This window comes from Silene latifolia, chromosome 9 (genome assembly GCF_048544455.1).
Source record: "Silene latifolia isolate original U9 population chromosome 9, ASM4854445v1, whole genome shotgun sequence".
Lineage (NCBI taxonomy): Eukaryota > Viridiplantae > Streptophyta > Magnoliopsida > Caryophyllales > Caryophyllaceae > Silene > Silene latifolia.
In genome coordinates this window covers 115,317,691-115,340,416 of record NC_133534.1, presented here as the reverse complement: position 1 = coordinate 115,340,416, position 22,726 = coordinate 115,317,691, and the positions used below count along the sequence as shown (strand labels likewise).

The 22,726-nt window shown below is 37.7% G+C and overlaps 1 protein-coding gene across 4 annotated transcripts in view; it reads left to right on the top strand.

Annotated features, from left to right (window-relative positions):
* Positions 1–3,313: 3,313 nt before the first annotated feature.
* The window catches only part of LOC141600021 (deaminated glutathione amidase, chloroplastic/cytosolic), a 29,594-nt gene continuing 10,181 nt past the window's right edge, over positions 3,314–22,726 (top strand). Inside the window, exons 1-9 of one of the 4 annotated variants that reach the window (XM_074420175.1) lie at positions 3,314–3,532; positions 3,683–3,819; positions 4,012–4,140; positions 4,304–4,362; positions 5,387–5,499; positions 5,576–5,668; positions 6,501–6,603; positions 8,299–8,381; positions 19,704–20,093. In XM_074420175.1, coding sequence (XP_074276276.1) covers positions 3,383–3,532; positions 3,683–3,819; positions 4,012–4,140; positions 4,304–4,362; positions 5,387–5,499; positions 5,576–5,668; positions 6,501–6,603; positions 8,299–8,381; positions 19,704–19,802 — 966 coding nt within the window. In that variant the 5' untranslated portion in view covers positions 3,314–3,382 and the 3' untranslated portion in view covers positions 19,803–20,093. Of the gene's footprint in view, positions 3,533–3,682; positions 3,820–4,011; positions 4,141–4,303; positions 4,363–5,386; positions 5,500–5,575; positions 5,669–6,500; positions 6,604–8,298; positions 8,382–10,793; positions 11,034–19,681; positions 20,094–22,726 lie in introns of those variants that run through there. The other 3 variants (XM_074420176.1, XM_074420178.1, XM_074420177.1) reach the window with 3 other exon arrangements.

Below are 22,726 nucleotides of genomic sequence, written 5' to 3'. Positions count from 1 at the left end.
CTTCTATATGTTAATGACAATGTGGCTATATTTTGTTGATGCGGTACAAACCTATGAGTTGCTAAGAGTTTGCATTTAGTTTACATGGCATAGTAGTTGATAGAAGCATATGCATTAGAGTTGTATATATGTTAGTTGCATCATGGCATTTAGTTGCATTTTAGAAAAATTTTGTGAAAATGCCTATTTGGGAAGCTTTACACGTGTATATAAGGCCCTTGTAGATAATTTTTTTCCTTGAGACTTTGTTTGCTAAAATACTCTCAAGACACCCTAGGATGTGTCATATTAGTATCCTTTGTCCCATGAACTAAGGCCTAGTCAAGAGTGCCTTGTAGTGTGATAACTCCTTAGCTACCGTTTATTCCAAGGTGACCCTTAATGCTATGCAACCGTCCTTACACTTCTATCATCATATTTTGTCAACAAAAAGGGAATGGGCACAAAAATGTCAAATTGAGTTCAAGTTACCAAATGTCAAATGTTTGCAATTGCATCAAATGAAATGAGGAGCGAAAATAAACTCCTATGCTCTTAATAGAAGTATCCTTGCTACAAATGAGGTTACTTTTAAAATGTTCAAAGAAATGCAAAAGTTGAAAATGCCAAACATAAAAAAAAAAAAACTGGCATGGAATGTTCTTAATTGTCGAATGCTACAAAAATGGGGGGAAAATAAACCCAAAAGCAAACTACCATCATGAAACTCATATACTTAGAATCCCTTTTATCCTTGATGATCCTATCTTTGTTGCATGGTGGAGAGGGGACAACCCTTCTTCTTGTTTAGGCAAGAGAGGGAATTCCGCGATCCTACAGTGTTTTCTAACACCATGGGGAGTTGACTCTTGACAAAAGCATTTAGCAATTATGAACAAAAGTACCCTAGTTTAACACAACTTGGAGGTGACTTGTTTGTATCCTCTTGGACTTACTAACTAGGAGAATTATTATATATGATGGAGTGTGTGCCCTTGAGTTGCTTCCCTTGCAGGCGATTTCTGCCACTTAGATGAGGAAAGTGGCTATTCTTTTTGTAGATGCATGCTTTACTTGTTTTTGTGTGCTTAAATGTTAGGATGTTAGGATCCATCGCCATTTTTGGCAAGCCCCACCTTGCCTTGCAAAAAGGAATCTTACCTCATGGATGTCTTGTTGAGAGTTGAAGGGGCGGAGTGAGACCCGCTAATTGTCTCACATCGGCTAGTAGTATTAATAAAGGTCATAGTTTTAGTCACCTCTTTACTCGGGACGAGCAAAGGTTCGGTTTGGTGATAGTTGATGTGACTCATATTTACACACATTTAGTCCCCGAACTAGCCTCGTTCCTATACTTCCTAGCATGTATTAGGGTCGTTTCTATCTTAAGCTTCCTACTTTGCATATTCTATGAGGTTTTGTGCCCTTGTAGGGAAGGAGCGCTAGCCTTGCGTGTATGAAGCAAAATGGAGCTAAATTGATCGCATATAACGACCAAGCATCAAAGAGAAGACCGATACTCAAGGCCTAAGTAGATAGATCAAATAAATGGGTAATGATGAAAGACCCTCACTGCTCCTCAATGATCCCCACGGATCATGAGGCAACCAAATGAAGAAGGAAATCTGTATGGAAGGACGGGCGACCCAGAGCCGGACAGGGCGTCCCATCACTAAGGACGGGCGTCCGAAAGAACAGCCCGGGCATCTCGAAGGCAGGTCGAGCGTCCTTTGAAGCAGCATGAGCGGGCAACAGCAGCAGGTCGAGCGTCTCCATGAAGGACTTGCAAGGCATTAATCTTCATTTTATGGACTTGATCGTCATTTAAGCCCTTAGTTAACCTAATACTTGTACTTAGTATAAATACTCTCTTGTAATAGAAGATTAGCATCAAGTCATTAGAGTAGATTAGAGATCAATTAGCTTAATTACATCTTAATCCTTCCCTAATTATTGTTGAAGAATTCGTAGGTCCAATTGGGTAATTTGAAGATTATTTGGGTTTATTGAAGAATTGACAACTCTTCATTCATCAATCAAGTTCTCTTCTATTTATTCTTTCCTTTCCATTTGTTCATCATAAGTTTGGTACAATTTCTTTACTCTTTGCTTAATTATTGTTTTTACTAATTCATCATATTTACATTTGTTAAGATGATTGACACCATTATTAACATGTTTTCCATTATCATGAGTGAGTAGTCTCCTAACTAGGGTTAGTGGGGGTTAGGAGAGTTAATCATGGGGTAGATCTTTACTTAATAAGTTCATATAATTGCTTGCTAGTTGTAGTTTCAACTTATGCACATGTTATGCTTGATGAAATGCTTAATTGATAACCTAGCATGAATCTCTTATACATTCAACAAGACTTGTAAGACATAAACTAACTCAAGGCTTGTTAGACCATGCACATAATTGAATAGTGAGAATTAAGTCGACTTGTAGGAGTTGTAAAGTCTTGACCGACTCGGCTCCGAGACCCAAAACTTCCTAGGAATTGTAAGATATAAACTAACTCGATTCCACTACAACAATAATTTGCTTGCATCTATGAAACTTGTTTATGAGATCTCACCATGATTCTCTTATGAACCCATGACACCCTAGTGCCTTTTATCAATTATTTACATTCCCATTTACTTTAGTTGCCTTGTTTTCCACTTGTTTACATTTACCTTGCCTAGTAGTTTAGATAACCATCTCATCCAAACTAAATTGTGACTCTAAGGCATAACTACTTGCATTTGATAGCTTAATCCAATACTCGTCCCTGGGATCCGACCTTTACTTACCGCTCTACTAAGGGTAGTTTGTGGAGACTATAAATATTGTTTGAGGGCGTACAACGACAGGCTACATCAGTGGACTTACTCGGCCGAGTAGAACTCTACTCGGTGGAGTAGACTCAGATCACTCGGTCGAGTATACTCTTCACTCGACCGAGTGGACCCACTCGGTCCGCTGCAACACCACTTGGTCTAGTCTAGGTCTAGTGTAAGGTTATCCTTCCCTCCCGAGTGATCTCTTATCGCTCTAAAGGTTCTCTCACGCATCCTAAGGTCAAAATACGGGCCCCACAAAGGCCGGATATTACACTTGCACAAAATGATAACCTTCATCACAACTTGTCATCATAAACCATTTGAACTAACCTTGAGATGCAAATGCCAAAAACAAGTCCAATTAACCCAAATTAAAACCAAAGTAGATTGGCCGGAAAATACAACGATTAACACTCAAAACCGGCTTCATAACATAATAACCAACCTAAAACGACTCGATTAACTCGACACAAAATGACACTATTAAATATGACAACAAATAAGCGGGACGAAAGAGTAAGAGATATAGAGTATCCATGTGTTGATATCGTTATCATCATCAATCGAGGTTTGGGGTTATGTTAGGACATACAGTTAAGTGTGGGACGCCAGTTGAAGTGGCGTTGAGTAAAAGAATGGTCGAAAAGTCAATGAAAGTGGCAGTGGCTCAGATGACATCGGTCAACGATACCGCGGCCAATTTCGCTACTTGCTCTCGCCTTGCCAAGGTCCAATCCCTTATTTCATTTTTGTTTGTTTTTTGATGATCATGATATTTATGGCTCTAATCTTTATAGAACACTACAAATAAATAAGCCCTGAATCGCGCGGACATGAAATCTAGTATAAATCAAAGTGATGTCTTTTGATTTTTTAAGGAAGCGATAGCTGCAGGGGCCAAGTTACTTGCTTTTCCAGAGAGTTTCTCATTTGTGGGTGTTCAACAAGGGGACAGTCTTAAGATTGCAGAAACATTGGATGGACCAATAATGCAACGATACTGCAATCTTGCGAGGTGCCGATTTATACATTTGCATACCTCTTGCCTTATCTTTCATATATATATATATATATATATATATATATATATATATATATATATATAAAGTTGCTGACTTCTAACGCCCATTTTAAAGTATATTTCCTAAGACATCTTGTCAAGTTATATGCAATTTTGCCTTCACTGTTTTGTTTGCATGGATTGCAGAGAGTCTCGAATCTGGTTGTCTCTAGGAGGATTTCAGGAAAAAGCTTCTGACGATTCTCACTTGTGCAATACGCATGTTATAGTTGATGATTCTGGGAATATCAGAACCAAATATCGAAAGATACATTTGTATGTTGTACACCTTTCATTCATCTACTTCTGTTTATCTGACTCGTTTGGTCTTCAACTATTTTGCTATGTTTCATCATATTCCAAAGCCGAACAATACTGAGTATTTGGCCCTCTCTCTATCAGAAATGCAATTTCTCATGTTCATTTTTCTGTTCGACAGGTTTGATGTCGATGTTCCTGGTGGAGCAGTTTACAAGGAAAGCAGTTTTACAGAAGCAGGTCTGACATCCTTCTGCTTTATTTCATATTTGTTTTCACTAAGTTATCTTGGAATAGGACAAGTCTATTCCCCTTTCTATATGTTTTGTAATTGTCAAGGAGAAGAATATGCCCATCCATTTGACGGTGATTTCGTGACCATCATATATTTGTATTAGTTGCCCTTCCATAACAGAACTGCAATGCGTCGAAAGCTTATGGTAGATTTCTAAAAGGTGTTCACAATTTATTGGGATCTTAGCAAAATATTCAATGTAGACAACAAGTGCAAATCTTATAAAGTTTCCAACAGGCCTTTAGATTGTGGGAAAGGGTGCTACAATAAACTACCTTCATGAGAACAGGAGTTAGCTCGAGTGGTAAGAGCTCTCTTACCCTAACTATGAAGTTGGGGATTCGATTCTCACCTGCGACATAGTGCGCTCATTTAGACCAAAAAAAAAATACCTTCATCTTGTTTATATTGTTCCTTTTAGTCTTTGGTGGTCAATCAATGTCAACTTCACCATTTAATTCTTTACACATATCTAGAGATATCATGTAAAATTTGTTACATTTGATTTAATTGAAACAAGTATTTTCATATTATTATTTCTAATAGTTGTAGCTATTATGGAATTGAAAACATGGTTAGTTAATGGCATCACAATGACGACAACAACAACACTGCCCCCAATGCCTTTAAAGGCTCGCACCCATGGGGAGAGAAGTGAGTGTTTGCGTTGTCCCATGGTGAAAAATGCATTATGAATTGCATCAACTGAGAGTTACTTTACAATAGTAGAAGCACAATCATTTTGGTGAGCCATTTTTCTTATTTCATCATATTCCTTAACCAAAGAATTGGGAGTCTCTGGCTCTATTAGAAAGGAACTTGGTTAGTTCTTGGCACATCTGTACAAAATATAAAGCTGAGACAGTATTTTAGCTTCATTGCCTGTTTTTTATTTTTTTATTACATACATGCTTGAAATTTCTCGAATCCAAGCTGATAATTCTTTGTTTGGCATTGATCAACTTATAGGCAAGGATATTGTCGCAGTTGACAGTCCCTTCGGACGACTGGGCCTGACAGTTTGTTATGATTTACGATTTCCAGACCTGTATCAACGCTTACGGTTTGAACATCAAGCTCAAGTATAAATAATTAATATTAGCTGCATCTTTACCGGTCTGCATTCAACTTCGCCTACTTATATCATATAAATTTTAGGTTCTATTCGTGCCCTCCGCATTTACAAAGATAACTGGTGAAGCTCATTGGGAGATACTTCTTCGGGCTCGTGCAATTGAAACTCAGTGCTACGTAAGAACTTATGACTCTCCACCATCCTCCTTTTGTTTGATTCCTGTTTTAGTGACAAGATATTTTCATTGCACAATTAATGCCAATGGATGAAACTGTCGACAGATTTAGCATTTTTTATTGAAAATTTTCCAATGACCAGGAAAATTAGAACCCATGCATGTAGAATTGGGCCAAGGGAACATGAAAAAACACTTGTCTTGCCTCAAATTCATCTATACACTATTGCCAAATTTGCTAGAACTAGATGCATCTATTCACAAACTAGAAGGAAGAGATGTAGAAGAGGTCATGACGAAAAAGTTTTAAGTTTAAATACCTCCCGTGTCCCAACTCCCACCCCTCTGCCTAAAAAATGGAACCATTGACAAGGTTTTATGTATGCACTTCGCAATATTTCAATAAGTGGCCTTCATCCCTTACCCAGTTGGGTCTCGTCTCAATAAGTCTAAGTTTCAGCTATTGTTGACAATATAGTGTTTTTTTAATTCTAAATATCAATAGGCATGATCTGTTAAGGTTCTACAAGAAACGTCTCTTAGTGCATAGGAGCTAATCCTCACCCTTTTATTGGCGATTTCTTCTGAAACATTTGAAAATTCTTCTGGAATTCATGCAAATGCAAACTTGTGCGTGATTGCTAGTCTGAAATTGAACATGCTTGTCGCTTGAGGCTTCTTCTTCTTAGTAATTTAAATAAATATTGAAGCTTGCTTCATTTCGACAACATCTATAAGAATCAAATTCTGATTAGAGGTCATATCACGGTTACTTTTCTTTTCCTAGTCGCTGAACTATTGTGTAAGTGTAGTTCTTGACATTGGCTCTGTAGGTGATAGCTGCAGCACAAGCTGGTAAGCATAATGATAAAAGAGAGAGCTATGGAGATTCTCTTATTATTGATCCCTGGGGAACGGTTGTTGCTCGGCTTCCAGGTGAGCGAATACTCGTTAGCAATTGATAATTAAATTTAGCAGGAGCTTTTGTACCTTTTTGATGCCTGTTTAAGTTTGTAAAGATCTGCATTGCAAACAAGCCTTAGGGTGTGTTTGGATAGTAAAATGGATGGAAAGGGAGGGATTCAATTTCCTTTGATTGGTTACAATATATGGAAGGAAGGAAATGGGAGGGGAGGGAAATGAGAGGATTTAATTTCCCTCCTTTAGACCAAACTAGAATCTTTCCATTATTGGCAAGATTTGGGAGGAAAACTTTCTTTGGACTGAAATTGTCTATCCACTGTAATTAGCTTCACCCTCACTGTCCTCCAAGGCTCCAATACATTGAAATTTAACACAAGTCTCACGTAAAATATTTCATAAATACAATACAGGGATTTCTTCCTCCCTCTCCCCTTCCCTTGTCTTATTTTTGCTATCCAAACAATCCCCCTTCATCCCCCCTCCCCTTCCCTTCCTTCCCTTTCCCTTCTCTCTATCCCCCTCCCCTCCCTTTCCCTCCCAGTTTGCTATCCAAACACACCCTTAATGTAACATTGGGGTCATTCACTCAACAGCGAGACATAACTTCTTTTTTCTTTTCAAAGAAACTTAGATACCAAAAGTATCAAAGATTTTATGAATTAACATAATTATACTTCTAGTATTAAATAAATGAGTGACAATACAAAGTGTAAAGAAAGTCAAAACAACCCAAAAAAGAAGTCATTCCAATAAAGGATGCTAATACAAGGACATTTGAGTAAAACTTTTGAAAAATCTTAAAAAATAAACAAATAATATTTAAAAATAAATAAATAAATTAGTAAATTTGAAAGCAAATATAATTATAGAAACAAGTAAGAATCATACTCGAATGTTCAGAGCTATCATTTCCCTTCATAGTGTTCTTTCCATTGATATACAAACTTCAACCTCAAGGAACCTCATATCGTTCTCAATAACCTCCATCCACATCCAGGGTTTTTACGTCTTCGTCTACCCCTTGTCCCTCGCAATCTTTTCCGTTCTTCAACTTTCAAGCCTCCTTATCGGGTCATTAATTTCTCTTCATCTCACATGGCCAAACCACTCTGACCAATTTTCCATATCTTATCCTTTATCGACGCAACTCTCACTTTCACTCTAACAATATGTTAGTGTATTGAAATCAATGTGCGAGTCATAGTTTTAAAGATAATTTGATCGAGATTGGTATATTTAATTGTTGGTACACAGTTAATCGTCCAAATATAATGTTTGTCAGTTGGCTACATATTTCTTGTGACTTAGGTTTTTGACAGTATCGTGTCATAACCATATGTCCATACCTACCAACTAATAGTACTCCAGTTCTTCATATTATTACTTCGAATACGATGTCCAACACCTGACATAGACATCAGCATGACGGTATGATACTCACTTGAAGCAAATAAAGGTATTTTTCGTAAAAGAGCCATGTCTTAAATCATAGACGCACATCAACATGAGATAATTTTAGCCATGTCTAAGTAACAAAGCCTGCCAACTATCTCCTTCTGTGATTCTTATGTTGATTATATTTTTTATGATCTTAGTGCTTCAGAACTCAGATATGTAGTCTACTTAGTCAATGCATTCTGTATTAACTATTCTGTATGTAATGTTGCCTGAATTCTGCATTCATCTAGCTATTTTTGGCTGTCACAGATAAACTTTCAACAGGAATTGCTGTGGCAGATATTGATTTCTCGTTTATTGATTCTGTTAGGATGAAGATGCCCATTGATCAGGTGCATATATATAACTTTCTGTACTTTTATCAGTTTAGAAGTTAATAAGAGGTCCATATCTTATAGACAGAAACCATAGCTGCTTTGTTAGGGTATATGAGTGATCTAGTTGCCAAGTAGGATTAATACTCTTCCAATAGTGAATAGGTGTCAGGATGGAAGTCAACGCAACTGAGCATGTGTTCTAAAGCCGTTTGTCACGTTGTCCTCCTTAGTGTCATCCCTAACAATGTACACGAGTACCCAATCATCCTTGCACAATTGTTTGTCTTTCACTTACATTATGTTTCAGGCATCCTCTTCTTTTGGGAGGGATAGGCAAGGGGGAATCAGCTGAGCTGGCTATCTAGTCACTATCAGTTTGAGGTTGAATCAATGCGGATTGGGTCCTATAGGTTTGGTTTTTAATGAGGTATATGGGATCCAGTTTCAGGTGATATGGATAGGGTCAGGTTTGCCAATTTTAGAAAACTTGATATGTGAAGGGAAGAGGTATCCATTAACGACTTAATTACATATCACAAATTCTCATTATAGACGGACGCTATCCGTCTATACATATAGACGGATACCATTTTCCCTCACAAAATACCCATTTGCCATAAAGTGGGAAGCACATGGGGGTGCCCCACCTTATCCCCCCACCCATTTTATTAGAGGTCTTTACCCGTCTGTTCGCCCCACCCGTCTATACCAAGACCTATTGATTACATATAGTCAAATAGCTTTCCTTTTGTGAAGTCGTCACCTAAATGGACATTTGGTGATGACAGTTCGTGATTAGATAGATAGTCTTGTGTGAGATCCCTGAAAAAATCTCCTTTTTGAAAATAAGTAAATAGATAGGGGTGGAGTCGCCAGTAGGTTTTATAAAAAACATACAAAAATAAGTTAACGGAAAAGGCCCCTTTTGATCTCTGGTATGGGGACTGATCCGTCACTCCGGTTTGAACCAAAGATTGCGGATTTGGGGGTAAATGTACGGTCAGGGAAGGGGTTACACGGACCGCCCATCAAACTGACGGCCTCTACTATTTATTTGTAATATTATATATTTGACGAAATTTGACGCTAAAAAAGTTAATTATACAATTATTTACAAGGACAAGTTACGAGATTAGTTTTTATACAATTATTATACGAATTATACGATAAAAATAGATAAAAGAAATAAAAGAGCAAAATAAAGAGTAAAGAAAACTTATTTGATCTGGTACCCTCAGGTAGGGCTGTTCATTCACGGTTCGGTTGCACCGTCTGTACGGTTAACCGACTATACGGTTCGGCTAAAAGTCGAACCTTAACCGAACCTTTTCATACGGTTTATTTCGGTTCGGTGAACCTGTCATAACGGTTCGGTTTAGCGGTGAACCGTGAATCATTTGTTAATGATTCCAAAAAAACAAAATAAGGAGCTTTTAAATTGGTTTTAATTCAAAACACCATACACTTTCAAGTTTCAACTAGTCCAAAACGTGATTCATCATTTCACAATTCACATTACACTTGCAGCAAACATGCCAAACAAACATAATGATATCTTCTAGTCTTCAACTGCCGCTAACTTGAGGCACATCGTCACATACTACTTGCTATTTGCTAAGTTGCTAGTAATCTAGTATACTAGCACAAAATGTCCAAGTTCAAGTTTACATAAAAGTCCAAAATGTCCAAGTTCAAATAGAAATAAAAACAAAATCCTCATAACATCAGTGTCCCAACGAAATGTAATGTATTCAAGACACGGACTCTTCATTCATCAATCCAAATCCATCGTCATTAAAGGACACCATCATTGACTCGTCAATAAGTATCTCCGGTTGTTGAATCAACAAATCTTGTAACCCTAAAATAGAACAAAAAAAATATAATTATCACAATCTATTACTTTATTTATATAAACAATAAAGAATAACATAAGAGATTATAAAAACAAATAGAAAGGGATGAAAGTGTAGGATATGCAAAAAAAAAAGTACTTACTTTCTTCCAATTCTTCCAAATCAGCTAGATTTTCCTCTATAATAAGAGGACCATGAGATTGACGAAGCCAATCTTGACAACAAACCAAAGCCTCAACAAGTCTCGGAGTTAAAGAGGTACGAAATGAATCTAAGACACGACCTCCCGTACTGAAAGAGGATTCAGAAGCAACGGTTGAAATTGGCATAGCAAGAACATCTTTTGCCAATTTACCAAGAGTGGGATATCTTCTCTTAGAACTATCCTTCCACCAGGCTAATAAATCAAAATTAGGATCATTTGGTTCCGTGTTATCGCTTAGATACTTTTCCAACTCCGACTTATTCTCCGCCACAACAGACGACCCCTTTTCACTCTTATACCTTTCCATAAAAAGTTTTTGAGCATCAATTTTATTATCACTCTCCTTACCACGACTAATGGGTGTAGGAGAAACAAATTTGGAAGAAGATTCACCAGTCCTCTGTTCAGATGTTCAGATGCAGATGAGGAAGGAAGCAGAGGTGTCATAAGACTCAAAAAGTACCTTGAGACACTTTTTTATTGTAAGAAGCAACATATTTGCACTCTCATCATCAAAAGCGTCTCTGATAGTCCACTCCACAAACACCCATTTATGTCTTGGATCAAGAATAACAGCAATGAACAATAACACATTAACTTTGTCAATATCCGCCCATATTTGTCATGTTTAACCTTCATCTTTAAAGCCATGCATTTAATGTGTGTTCGTTTTCATGTTCACAATAAGTAGATATAAGACTACCAACACCAACAATCAGGGGTACAAAAGTATTACTAGTAGAATAAATGCTACCAGAAACCTTTAAAGTAGCATCGTAAAAAATTTCAAGAAATGGTAAGAATGTCTCAACTGCCTTCCAATCATCATCACTAGGCACACCATGGTGCTTGTTCATATGCCTAGTGTAAGCACCACCTTTACTACTCAAATTAGCAAACGCCTCTTTAAACTTTAAAGCAGATTGTAACATTAAGAATGTGGAATTCCATCGTGTTTCAACATCCAAAGATACAAGACCTTTACACTTAATGTTCACTTCATTTATGCAAGCCTTGAAAGCTTTAGCTCTAGCGGGTGAAGCCCTCACAAATGTCATAGCATACCGAATTCTAAGAATGGAGACACAAAGTTCTTTAAGACCATCCTTAACAACTAAATTTAAAATATGTGCCGCACACCTCATATGCATGTATTTACCCTCCAACACAGTTCCTTTCCAGAAATTGACTCTTCTTTTCAAGTATTGAATGGCCACATCATTTGCACTAGCATTATCAACCGTGCATGTTAAAATTCTTTTCAAATTCCATTCAATTAGACATTGTTCTATGGATCTACCAATTACTTCACCGAATGGCGGCGGGCGTAAATTGATTATTCTCGTATGCAACTTCCAATTATCATCTATAAAGTGAGCTGTCAAACACATGTAACTCAAATTTTGACCCGACGTCCATGTATCAGTAGTAAGGCACACTCTAGAAGACAATTTACTAAAGAAATCTTTGAACTTAACCCTCTCATCAATATAAAGACTATAGCAATCCCTCGTCACGGTACTCCGTGAAGGAGGGACAAACTCTGGATTCAACGCTTTACAAAACCCACGAAATCCGACACCCTCAACAAAAGCAAATGGCAACTCATCAGTAATTATCATTTTAGCACATTCTTTTCTACTAACAAGATGATCATGCAGCCACAATTTTGGTACTTGGATAATTTCAGTTGTCCCATCTTCATTTTCAATTGTTTGACACTCAAATTCAATAAGTTTTTGTTTCCTATCCAAGTTGGCAGGAAACTTTTTGCATCTTCCGAGGTGAGTTTTCAAAGCAGTAGTCCCATTACCCGATTTATGGGTTATGAGCTGCTTACAATACTTGCATTCTACTTTGTTGACTATTAATGAATTTCGACTTTGTCGTAAATTAACGGCTCTTATGCACTTATATGGAACTGGGACGATTTATTGTAGGTTTTGATTAGAAACTGAGATAGTATATTTGAGACGGGGTATGTGAGAGTATAGAGTCTATGATATCTGGGAAAATTAATGTTACGGGATTTATGTGAGTATGTGAATTTCGTCCTCGGTATTATGTCTCTCGTAAATTTCGTGGATCTGGGGTGTGTATCTCTGGCAATTCTTGTGTATGTCGTATGTCGTATGTCTTGTCCGCCCTCATGTTTGCCTGATCAAGTCCATATTTATAGTAAGGCTACTCGTGTCACAATTTGACTTGAATTGCACCTTGAGTAATAATAGCCAAATATATCGAATTGTTAATCATGATAAGCGCCAAACACATAAACCTATCTCCTAGCTACTATTTTTTATCTTGTAATGGCCTTCTAGAGTTATAGTCTTTGTAGACCAATAGAATATGTCAACTCCATCCAACTTTTCTTAGCTTTTCGGGAAATCCAAGCCCTGCTTTGTCGTGGGTTTTCTTTACAGAAATTGGGCTTTTATTGTCCAAATTTCTACGGGCCCAACAACTTTTTTTTTTTTGACAAACGTGTACTATCATATTATAGACAATAAAAGTATTACACGAAACCACTAACATACCAGTTAATATTACAACTAAGATAAAATAAAATGCGACTAAGACTATTAGAAACCGAAATAGGAACTTTATGTACACTATCTTTGCCGAGCAACCTGAGAAGTTGATTGTTCTCAACTTTGAAAAGAACATTTTGTAGACCACCAGCAGAGGCTATAACCATAGCCTTAAGTAGAGCAGTAATAGAACTTTGAAGACGAGAGCAACAGAAGGTGCTGTTAACCTCATGATCAATACGGTTGTTGTATCGGATATGAAAAGTACCTGTCAAAATCTTCTTGTTGAAAGCTACATTAATCTTAAAGCTTGGTAATATTAGACTTGGCTGAGGCGAACACATCACTCTTATTGTTGGACGCGAAATCATGCTGTTGCGAGTATAGGAAATCAGCCTCTTGTAAAATAGCCATAGGGTTAACAGGGCAGCCACGAAAGATAACATTATTCCTATGCTTCCAGATAGCAAAAAGAGTGAGAGAAAAGCGCATTGCTTGCCAAATACCTTGATTATCAGATTTGAACAAGTAGATAAAAAACTTTTGGACCCAAGTAAGAAAGGGAATGTTATTTGAGGATGACTCAATCCTTATTCCAAGGATGCTAGCAAGCCAAAGTCTCTTAACTATAACACAATCTCTGAACAAGTGAGACGGAGATTCAGAATCAAGGTGGCGAAATGCTTGACAAGTAGGACTTACATTCATACCTCTGCGAATTAGGACATCTGCAGTAGGTAAAATTTGATTGACAATTTTCCCCAAAAAAAAGCTTGATGTGGGGTTGACATGGAAGTTTCCGGATCAAAACAAAAAGAGAAGAGGTATGAGATCTTGAAGCAGATGAGTGCTGATCTAATTTAAGAAGGTACGAGTAACCTGATTTAGCTGAATAGCTTCCATCTTCCGTGAATTTCCAATAAATATAATCATCCGTAGGCTCTGATGGAAGTTCCAGAGCACAAATGCTTTTTGCAGAAGCTGTATTGAAGTATTTGAAAACAACCTTAGAGCTCCAGTGAGAGGAGTCTAGCAGGAGATCATCAAAACTGATCGTCTGTGCTTGTGTTTGTGACTTGAAAAAAGGTTTGTTACCAAGAACCTAAGCGTCATTTCTTAGATCAATCGATCTTCCATTTCCAAATTTCCAAGCAATACCGTCACGAAGTAAAAAGGTGGACTTGACAATACCTTTCCAACCAAAAGATGCAAAATTGAATATTTAGAAATTCTGGGAGGGATAGGAAAATCTTTCTGGTATTTTGAGCGGATAATTTTGGATAAAAGAGAAGTAGGATGATGCTGACTTCGCCAAAAAAATTTCACCAACAAAGCTTGACTGACAAGTCTTGCATTCTTTAAACCCAAACCACCATCCGACTTTGGTAGTTGTAATTGCTCAAAAGGTAACCAATGTTGGGCGCGTTTATTTTGAGATTTCTTCCACCAGAAAAGGTCAATCAGATAATTAATCTTCGAGGTAATCTGCAGTGGAATTGGAAGAACAGAGGCCACGTAGTTAACGGAAGCCAGCAAAATTGAATTAACAAGGATTAACTTAGCTGCTTGAGAGAAATTTGCAGGGCCCCAAGAGAGAATTCTACTAGCAATCTTGTCAACGAGAAACTGGAAAGCCGATAATTTCCTTCTGCCTAAATCGATTGGGACTCCAAGATATAGTCCAAAATTACTCTTAGTTTGCACTTGTAAAATATTAGTAATATGCTCTTTAAAATCGGCGGGAGAGTTGGGGTGAACTTGATATAAGATTTCGATGATTAATCATTTGACCCGAGATAGAACTGAAATAGTTCAGGATGCTACGCAAAGTTTCGCAACCATTTGATGTTAGACGGAGGCACAAGAGCGAATCATCAGCGTATAAAAGATGAGAAATAGCAGGACTATGCCGTGATAGCTTAATACCTTCAATGAGTCCAATAGATTCAGCCTTGTTAATCATAAGAGAGAGGATTTCCATACATAGTATAAAAAGATATGGCGAAATAGGGTCGCCTTGACGTAACCCGCACCGAGGAAAAAAATACTACGGTGGAGGGAGTACCATTAATGAGAACTTGCAAAGAGACCGTTCGACGACACAAGTTTTAACAAGTCTTGAAACTTCTTTGGAAAACCAAAAAGTTTTAAAACTACGAACAAGAAGGGCCAAGAAACTCTATCAAAAGCCTTATTCATATCAAGCTTGATAGCTCCAAAACATCGAGTACCCCTTTTGCGTTGGTTAATGTAAGTAAGAATCTCATGACCAAGAAATCCCCAATCACTGATTAAACGTCCTGAAACAAAAGCATTTTGATTTTGGCCAATAATAGCATCAATCACCCTCCTCGGCTGGTAGCAATACATTTTGAGGTCGCTCTATAGATGACGTTACAAAGGTGATTGGGCGAAACCGAGAAATATGTTCGGGTATATCAACTTTCGAATGAGAACAACATTTGTGTTGTTCCATGCGAGAAGAAGGTGACCAAAGTTTAGGAAAGAAAGGAATGCTTGAAGTAATATCATCTTTGATAATATCCCATAAAGTTGATAAAAGCGGGGTGGAAAGCCATCGAGTCCGGGTGATTTATTCGGCTTCATCGAGAAAAAGCTTTTTCAACATCATTAGAAGTGAAGGGTTCGAAATATAATCTTCTTGAAATTCGTCCAATCGAGGAATAGACAAATCTTCAAGGGCTGAGGACGGAAGATTTTGATTAGCCGAACTGTATAAGCTGGTAAAATGTGACATAACCAACTTAGAAAGATCCAAATCAGAAGAAGTCCAGATTCCCATATCATTCTTTAGAGAAATGATCCGAAGACGCTTCTGTCGAGATTTAGATCTACTAAAAAAATAAGAAGTTGGTATGCCATCGTTGAAATGAAACTCAAATTTTGCACGTTGTTTCCAGAAGGATTGTTGGATAAGAACTTCGTGCTCCAAAGATTTTATATTGTCAATGTAGTTCAAACCCGAGGAGCTATCGTGGACAAGAGAAGCAGATGCAGATAAATCATGTGAAATGGAGCTCCAATCAGTCATAAATTTGTGACGATTTTGAAGAACCCATTTAAGAATTCCAGAACGGATTTGGCTAAGTTTAAGGGAGACGGACGACGAAGCTGGACCATGACATGAAGTATTCCAAATAGAAGAAATAAGCCATTGAATTTCCGGGCCCAACAACTTGATTATGCGTCTTTTGTATCTTATTGGTTTCGGGCCAATACTATGTCACTCGAATAACTCTCAGGTTTTTACCAAATGGTTAATAATATGAAGTGGATTGAATATGAACAAAGGGTGGCTTTAGGCCAATTTTATGTGGTTTATCTGGTAATAAGCGTAAAGAGCCATTTAATTATAACACTAGTTTGGATACCCGTGCAATGCACGGGACTTGGTTTTCTTGGTCACATGAAAGTTGGGATACGGTTATCAATTTAAGTGAACATTTGAATTGACTTTTTTTTTTTTTTTAGAAACCTGAATTGACTTTTTGTAACACTCAAATAAGGAAAAACAAAGTAATATATTGATCACATTTAAGAGCGCAACATGATAGAATTCAATGTTTTTAACGGAGTATCAATGATTCAATGTAAGGACAACAAATTACAATTCAAAGCTTTAAAGTCATCTGTAGGAAAACAACAATGTCTAATAAGGCTCTTAAACGTATACAGTACATTTTTGTGCCTTACACTTTTTTTCGATTAATAAGGTAAAAAAGACCCGTTCCTAAATGGTAAATTTAAGAAATAGGGTTAAGGGGCTGAAGATTTGTAAAGGTAATTGCAGTACCTTTGACCAGATCACACCAATCTATAGCGAAGAATAAATATGATTGTTGGATGAAAAAAGGATCAAGAGTGAGTGGCTGTTTTTGATGGTAATATTATGCCATGTGATTCAATATAGAGATCAATACAGAGTAATTTTGTTCCTTCATTAGTAGTGGGGGTATTCGAATGCAAAACATGAAATGGAGGGATGAGGAGAAGGGAAAGAATACAATATCAATTGTTCAATTAACAAAAACAAACATTCTATTTTAAGGGAAAAGAAAATTACACAAAATCGTGTACATTTGCTCTAAAAGCCATTCTCACATTAACACAAAAACCATGATCCAATGCAAAGAAGAAATCCTTCCTCTTTCGATTGATGAACTCTACTTCCCTTGTCATGTTCCCAATTATTTTCCATGATTTGTTTCCCTAATATGTCAGAGTGCATACCAATCAACATCATCATGGGTGTATTGGTGTGGTGTGACCAATTGCTGAAAATTCTGGTGAATAATCAATGAAATTAGCGAATGTAAAATTTTTGAATCGGGTTAGTCGAGAAGCAATTAAATGGGATTGAATCGACTAAATTACAATGGAATTTGCCAAAAGTGAAAACCATACCTCTATTAAACATAATCTTGAAAGTGTATACACCATTGAGAATGCAACGTCCTTCTTCGTAAATCGTCATACCCCGAGATTCTTTTCTGCATGGTTGGTAAACTGCCTTATAAACCAAGGTCTTCGACATAACTAATCATTATCGATCAAAAAATCAATCATCGGTATGTCTTACGTGAAAATTTTGGTAAAATGGAACAATAAGACTAAATCCGCGAATTACTAATGCAAACAACAATATATTCATTAAAAAGTAACACAAATTAAATTCAAATTATGTTAAATCATGCAAATGGGCCTGGGCCTTACCCGAATGGAGGAGAGACGGACCACTTAACAACACAAGGGAGGTTCCATCCTAAAACCAATTGGCAATAGGAGGAGTAGCCCCCTTGGTTATAAAGTGGTACAATCTCTCTTTCTCCTTCAATGTGGGACACTCACATGTGGGATAATATGGGATTCTTCACAAATTATAACTACTTCACATTTTGAATTATTATATACACTTCATTATCTGCATAAAACGTATTTTCAATTAAATATGAAGAAGATGAAGTGGGGGAAATAAAGTGAAATTAAAGGCCATGAAGGAGGAAGATGAAGAGTATGAGTCAATTGGAAAGTCGAGGCAGATAGAAGAATTTTAGTCAACAGCTAAAGAATTTGTTTTCCAGTAAATTATGTTTGGCTAAAGTATGTGGTACTTTATTGAGAGCAAATCGTGACATGTGGCAGCTCAAATTTACCCTTTTTATATTATTTATAGATTGGTGATGTGCTGGCCATTTAGTGCAACCGTGTCATTCATAAAACAAATGTGGCATTCCATTAATCAAATGTGGCATTTTTCAATCACACGTGGCTTTAATGACATGGACTTTAGAAGTCATTTTAGTTTAGACTTTTAATAGTATTTTATAGATTGTCAATTTTCATTAAGTCATTTAGTTTTTAGCCTCATCATCGGGTACCCTTAAGACTAGTAGACAACTTTGAGGTGTCTACAGAAGCCCCCACTTTGACCGAGTCTGAGTAAGACGAAGGTCAAAGTAGTCTGGTCGGGACAGATAAAGGATAAGAAACATAGCTGAGCCTCTTATATTACCTGTCTGGAGTAGCAATTTGGAAGCTGAGCTGGAATCTGGATACTGGCTTAGCAAAACTTTGTTTTACTAATCTGGAATGAAGCCGGTAAAACTTTGTTTCACCAATCTGGTAACTGTCATGGCAAAACTTTGTTTCGCCGGTCTGGAATCTGGTAAAGCAAAACTTTGTTTTGCTGGGCTGGAATCTGGTATAGCCAAACTTTGTTTAGCTGGTCTGCTCGCCGACCGAGGAATTCAAAATTTTATTTTGAAAGGGGATTAGAATGTAAAATTTTTATTTTACAAACTAAGATTTGCAAAATTTTATTTCGGAAAAAGGCAAGTTCAGAAAATTTTATTTTAAAAACTCAGAATGCATGTCAGGGCCTGCCGACCAATTGATTTGAAAATTGCAAACCTTTATTTCGCAAAATAACAAGTTCAGAAAATTTTATTTTAAGAACTCAGATGCATGTCAGGGCCTGCCGACCAATTGATTTGAAAATTGCAAAATTTTATTTCGCAAAAAGGTAAGCTCGGAAAATTTTATTTTAAGAACTCAAATGCATGTCAGGGCCTGCCGACCAAGTTTAATTTCAAAATTTTATTTCGAAAAAAACTAAATTTAATGAATCGTAAAATTTTATTTCAGGAAATGGGATGTAAATTTGCAAAATTTTATTTCACATAAAGATAAGTTGAATTTTTTTTTGATTTTGAAACTCGCAAGATTTTATTTTACGAGAAGATGAGACTTTTTGAGAAAGCCCCCACTTTGGCTAAATCTGGAAGATGAATGACAAAGTAGTCGACTTGAGATCTGGAATAGTTAGTGACAAGTATATGACACCTAAAATGCAAATGCATGTCCTAAATACGATGCATGTCCTAGATATGATGCATATGTAAATCAGGATTTTTTTTTTTTTGAAAACATTGGAATTGAGATTCTTTTTTTGAAAAGATTTTGAAAAGGATGGGGTCTGTCCCAAATGTGATCCAAGTAGAAATACTGGACACTGACTGAACATTGTTACCCTAGAAGTAACTCACAATTTCTCTAATGTGGAGAATGTGTTCCACTTTTATTTGACATGTGAATTTGAGTTATATTTTGATGAGTTTTGCCCTCTTTAATGTAACAAGCTCTACTAATTACACAAAACTAATACCATAGAAACAAAATACTTATGTGACCGTATAAACTTAGTGTACATCTCCCGAATTCTTAGATGCTGAACGAGGGTGATAAATGGAATGGAGTAGAAGGTTCTATGGTGTTAGAAGACACTGAAGACTCGTGTGCCTCTCTCACTCATCTAAATGAATGAAAGGATCGTCCCAAGAGGAATGGAGACAATGTAACTGTGGATTAATTCGTCTGAGGAATGAAAAAAAGAAAATGACTATTCTGCAATTGCATCTTTGACTAGAGTATTTTTTTGTCTTTTTTACTGGAATTTTTTTTGTCTTGTGATTTTTTGAGATTTTTGACACTGGATTAAGTTGCAACTTTGTCGCTGGATTTCTTTTGTCTTCTGAATTTTTGAGACTTTTGACATTGGATTTGATTGCAAATTTGACTGGAATTTTTGTGATTTATGAGTGTCTTCGGTGTGAGTACTTTTGAGCTTGTCTTGGTACTTGGACTCACATCTTAAGTTCATTTTAAGGGACTAGTGGTCATCTCTCTTGTTTAAATAGCATGGAGTGTGCGCTCTCGTGTTTTATTTGGTATGTTGGGACACTGGTATACTGAGAATCTGGTTTGAATATGTTCGAGCTAGTTTTCTAGCACCAATGGGAATGGATGACAATATAATATTTGATAAAATGGTCGAACATATGAGATTTTGCTCATCTAGTAGTCATTTGAGATATGGGAAATTGACGAATTTGGTAGAGAGAAATTTGTGCTCATTTGGATTGGTAGTCACATAAAATATGGGAAATTGATGAATCTGGTAGTCATTGGAAATATGGAAAATGAACGAATCAGGTAAAAAGATGGAATCTCTAAACCTAGAGGTCACCTAGTTAGAGACACGGCGATCAAGGAATTATCACACCAGTAGATGAAAAAGATGGTCAAATGCACGCCCTCGTTCAGGCTGATTCTAAGAGGTCGATTGATCTACACTAAAGAGATACGTCCTAAAGTATTTCAAGTCTATTCTACTAGTTAAGGGTAAGAAATAGAACAAGTGACTAATAGAAATGACATATGCTCTTTTTATTTATTTATGTAACTCAAAGAGGACTAGGGTGGTCCTAATTACTATCAATGTATTATGGGTATGGCAATAATTTATGGGATGTGACTGTCACGCACAAGCTCAAGGGTGAAACTAGTAGAGGCCAACGTACTGGGGTATATGCATGGTGTCACGGTCCGGGACTTTGAGCCGGATCGTGGCGCGCACCCTTGTCTAACACGCGACAAGAATGCAAGCGAGAGCGCCAAGCACTAGTGAAGGATCACTAGTGCATTCGTAATCGGTCTCGGGTCGGCGTGTGTCTGGAATCCTAGTCACGATTATCAAGTCCGGCACACGAAAGCAATAAAAGTAAGCAATACGATTATTGAAAGCAAGCAACAAGCAACAAGCAACAACAAGCTTTTGGATGAGAAGCGGTTTTTCATTGACTAGCACCTCTCATAGAGGCAAATTTGATAGTTTGGTCCTAGTAGCAGGATACATTGATTGTGCAGAATAGCGATACGTTTTCTAAACGCCTAAAAACGTATCTTAAACTAAAAACGAGACTCCAAGATTCGACACGCAGGAAGTAATCTTGGAGTACTAAATGAAACTAAAAAAGAAATGAAAATACATAAGTGCAAATAAGAAATCTAGGGGTTCGAAGTGGAATGACCGAGCGCGCAATTTTTAGGAATTGTGCACTACAACTGCGGCTCATTACACTCTCCCCCACCTAATTTGTTGCCGTCCTCGGCAACGCTTGAAAATCTTCATGGCTGGTTCGATCGGTGATGTCGCCGGAAGTTGATTGGAGCGGATGTTGGCGCGCTTGCTCTTGTTGCGGGTGGGATCTTCAGGATCTGGATGGTAAGGCTTTAGACAGCTCACATGAAAGACAGGGTGACACTTCATCCAGGCAGGGCGGTCAAGCTTGTATGCCACTTCCCCAATCCGCTTGGTCACTTGGATGAGGACTTCGTACTTTCGCACTAGACGCTTGTCCCGTCCTCGGAGGAATCTCATCTGCTCTTTGTTCAGCTTCACCATGACCATGTCGCCTACTTTGAACTCCCTTGGTCTCCGATTCTGATCCGCCCACTTCTTCATGCGGCGAGCAATTTCAGCATTCACGTTCCATTCTTTCACATACTCGTGGGCTTTCTTTGTCCGGCCTCCATAGGTATCTGCAACTGTGGGAGGCAATAACGATCATTGACCAGAACAAGCTCAAACGGGCTCTTGTTGGACGAAGAGCTCGTCTGCACATTAAAACAAAACTGGGCCACATCAAGGAGTCTCACCCACTCCATTTGAGTTGCCCCAACAAAGTGTCTCAAGTACTCTTCCAACATGCTATTGAATCGTTCAGTCTGGCCATCCGTTTGGGGATGGTAATTGGAGGACATCCGCAGCTTCGAACCCAGGAGATTGAACAACTCTCCCCAAAATAGTCCCGTGAAGCTAGAATCGCGGTCACTGACTATACTTTGAGGCAATCCCCAATATTTCACAACATGCCTGAAGAACATTGTGGCAGTTTCTTCAGCGCTACACGCCTTAGGAAGAGGAATGAAAGTCGCATATTTCGAGAATCGATTCACAATGACAAGGATCACACTTAACGCCCCGACCTTCGGTAACCTAGAGATAAAGTCCATTGAGATACTCTCCCATGGTCGTGTCGATCAGACAGTAACAGTTTAGCGACCCTCCAGGCTTCGTTTCTCTCCCTTATCTTGTCGGCAAATGAGACATGTCTTCGTGTACTCCATCACATCATCCTTCATCTGCGGCCAATAGTAACTTCTCTTCAATAGGCATAAAGTTCTCTCGCCATCCCGGGTGACTCCGCCTGAAGGTATCATGGCACTCTTGTAGGAGAATCTTCCTCAATCCAGCCGCCTTTGGAACAAAGATGCGATATCCCTTTGTGAATAAGAGTCCATCTTCCACCCAAAACTTGCGAGTTTTTCCTTCTAAGGCCAACTGTTTCAGTGTCCTCGCCATTGGGTCTTGGTCGAGGTGTTCCTTCGCTTTAGCTCGAATATCTG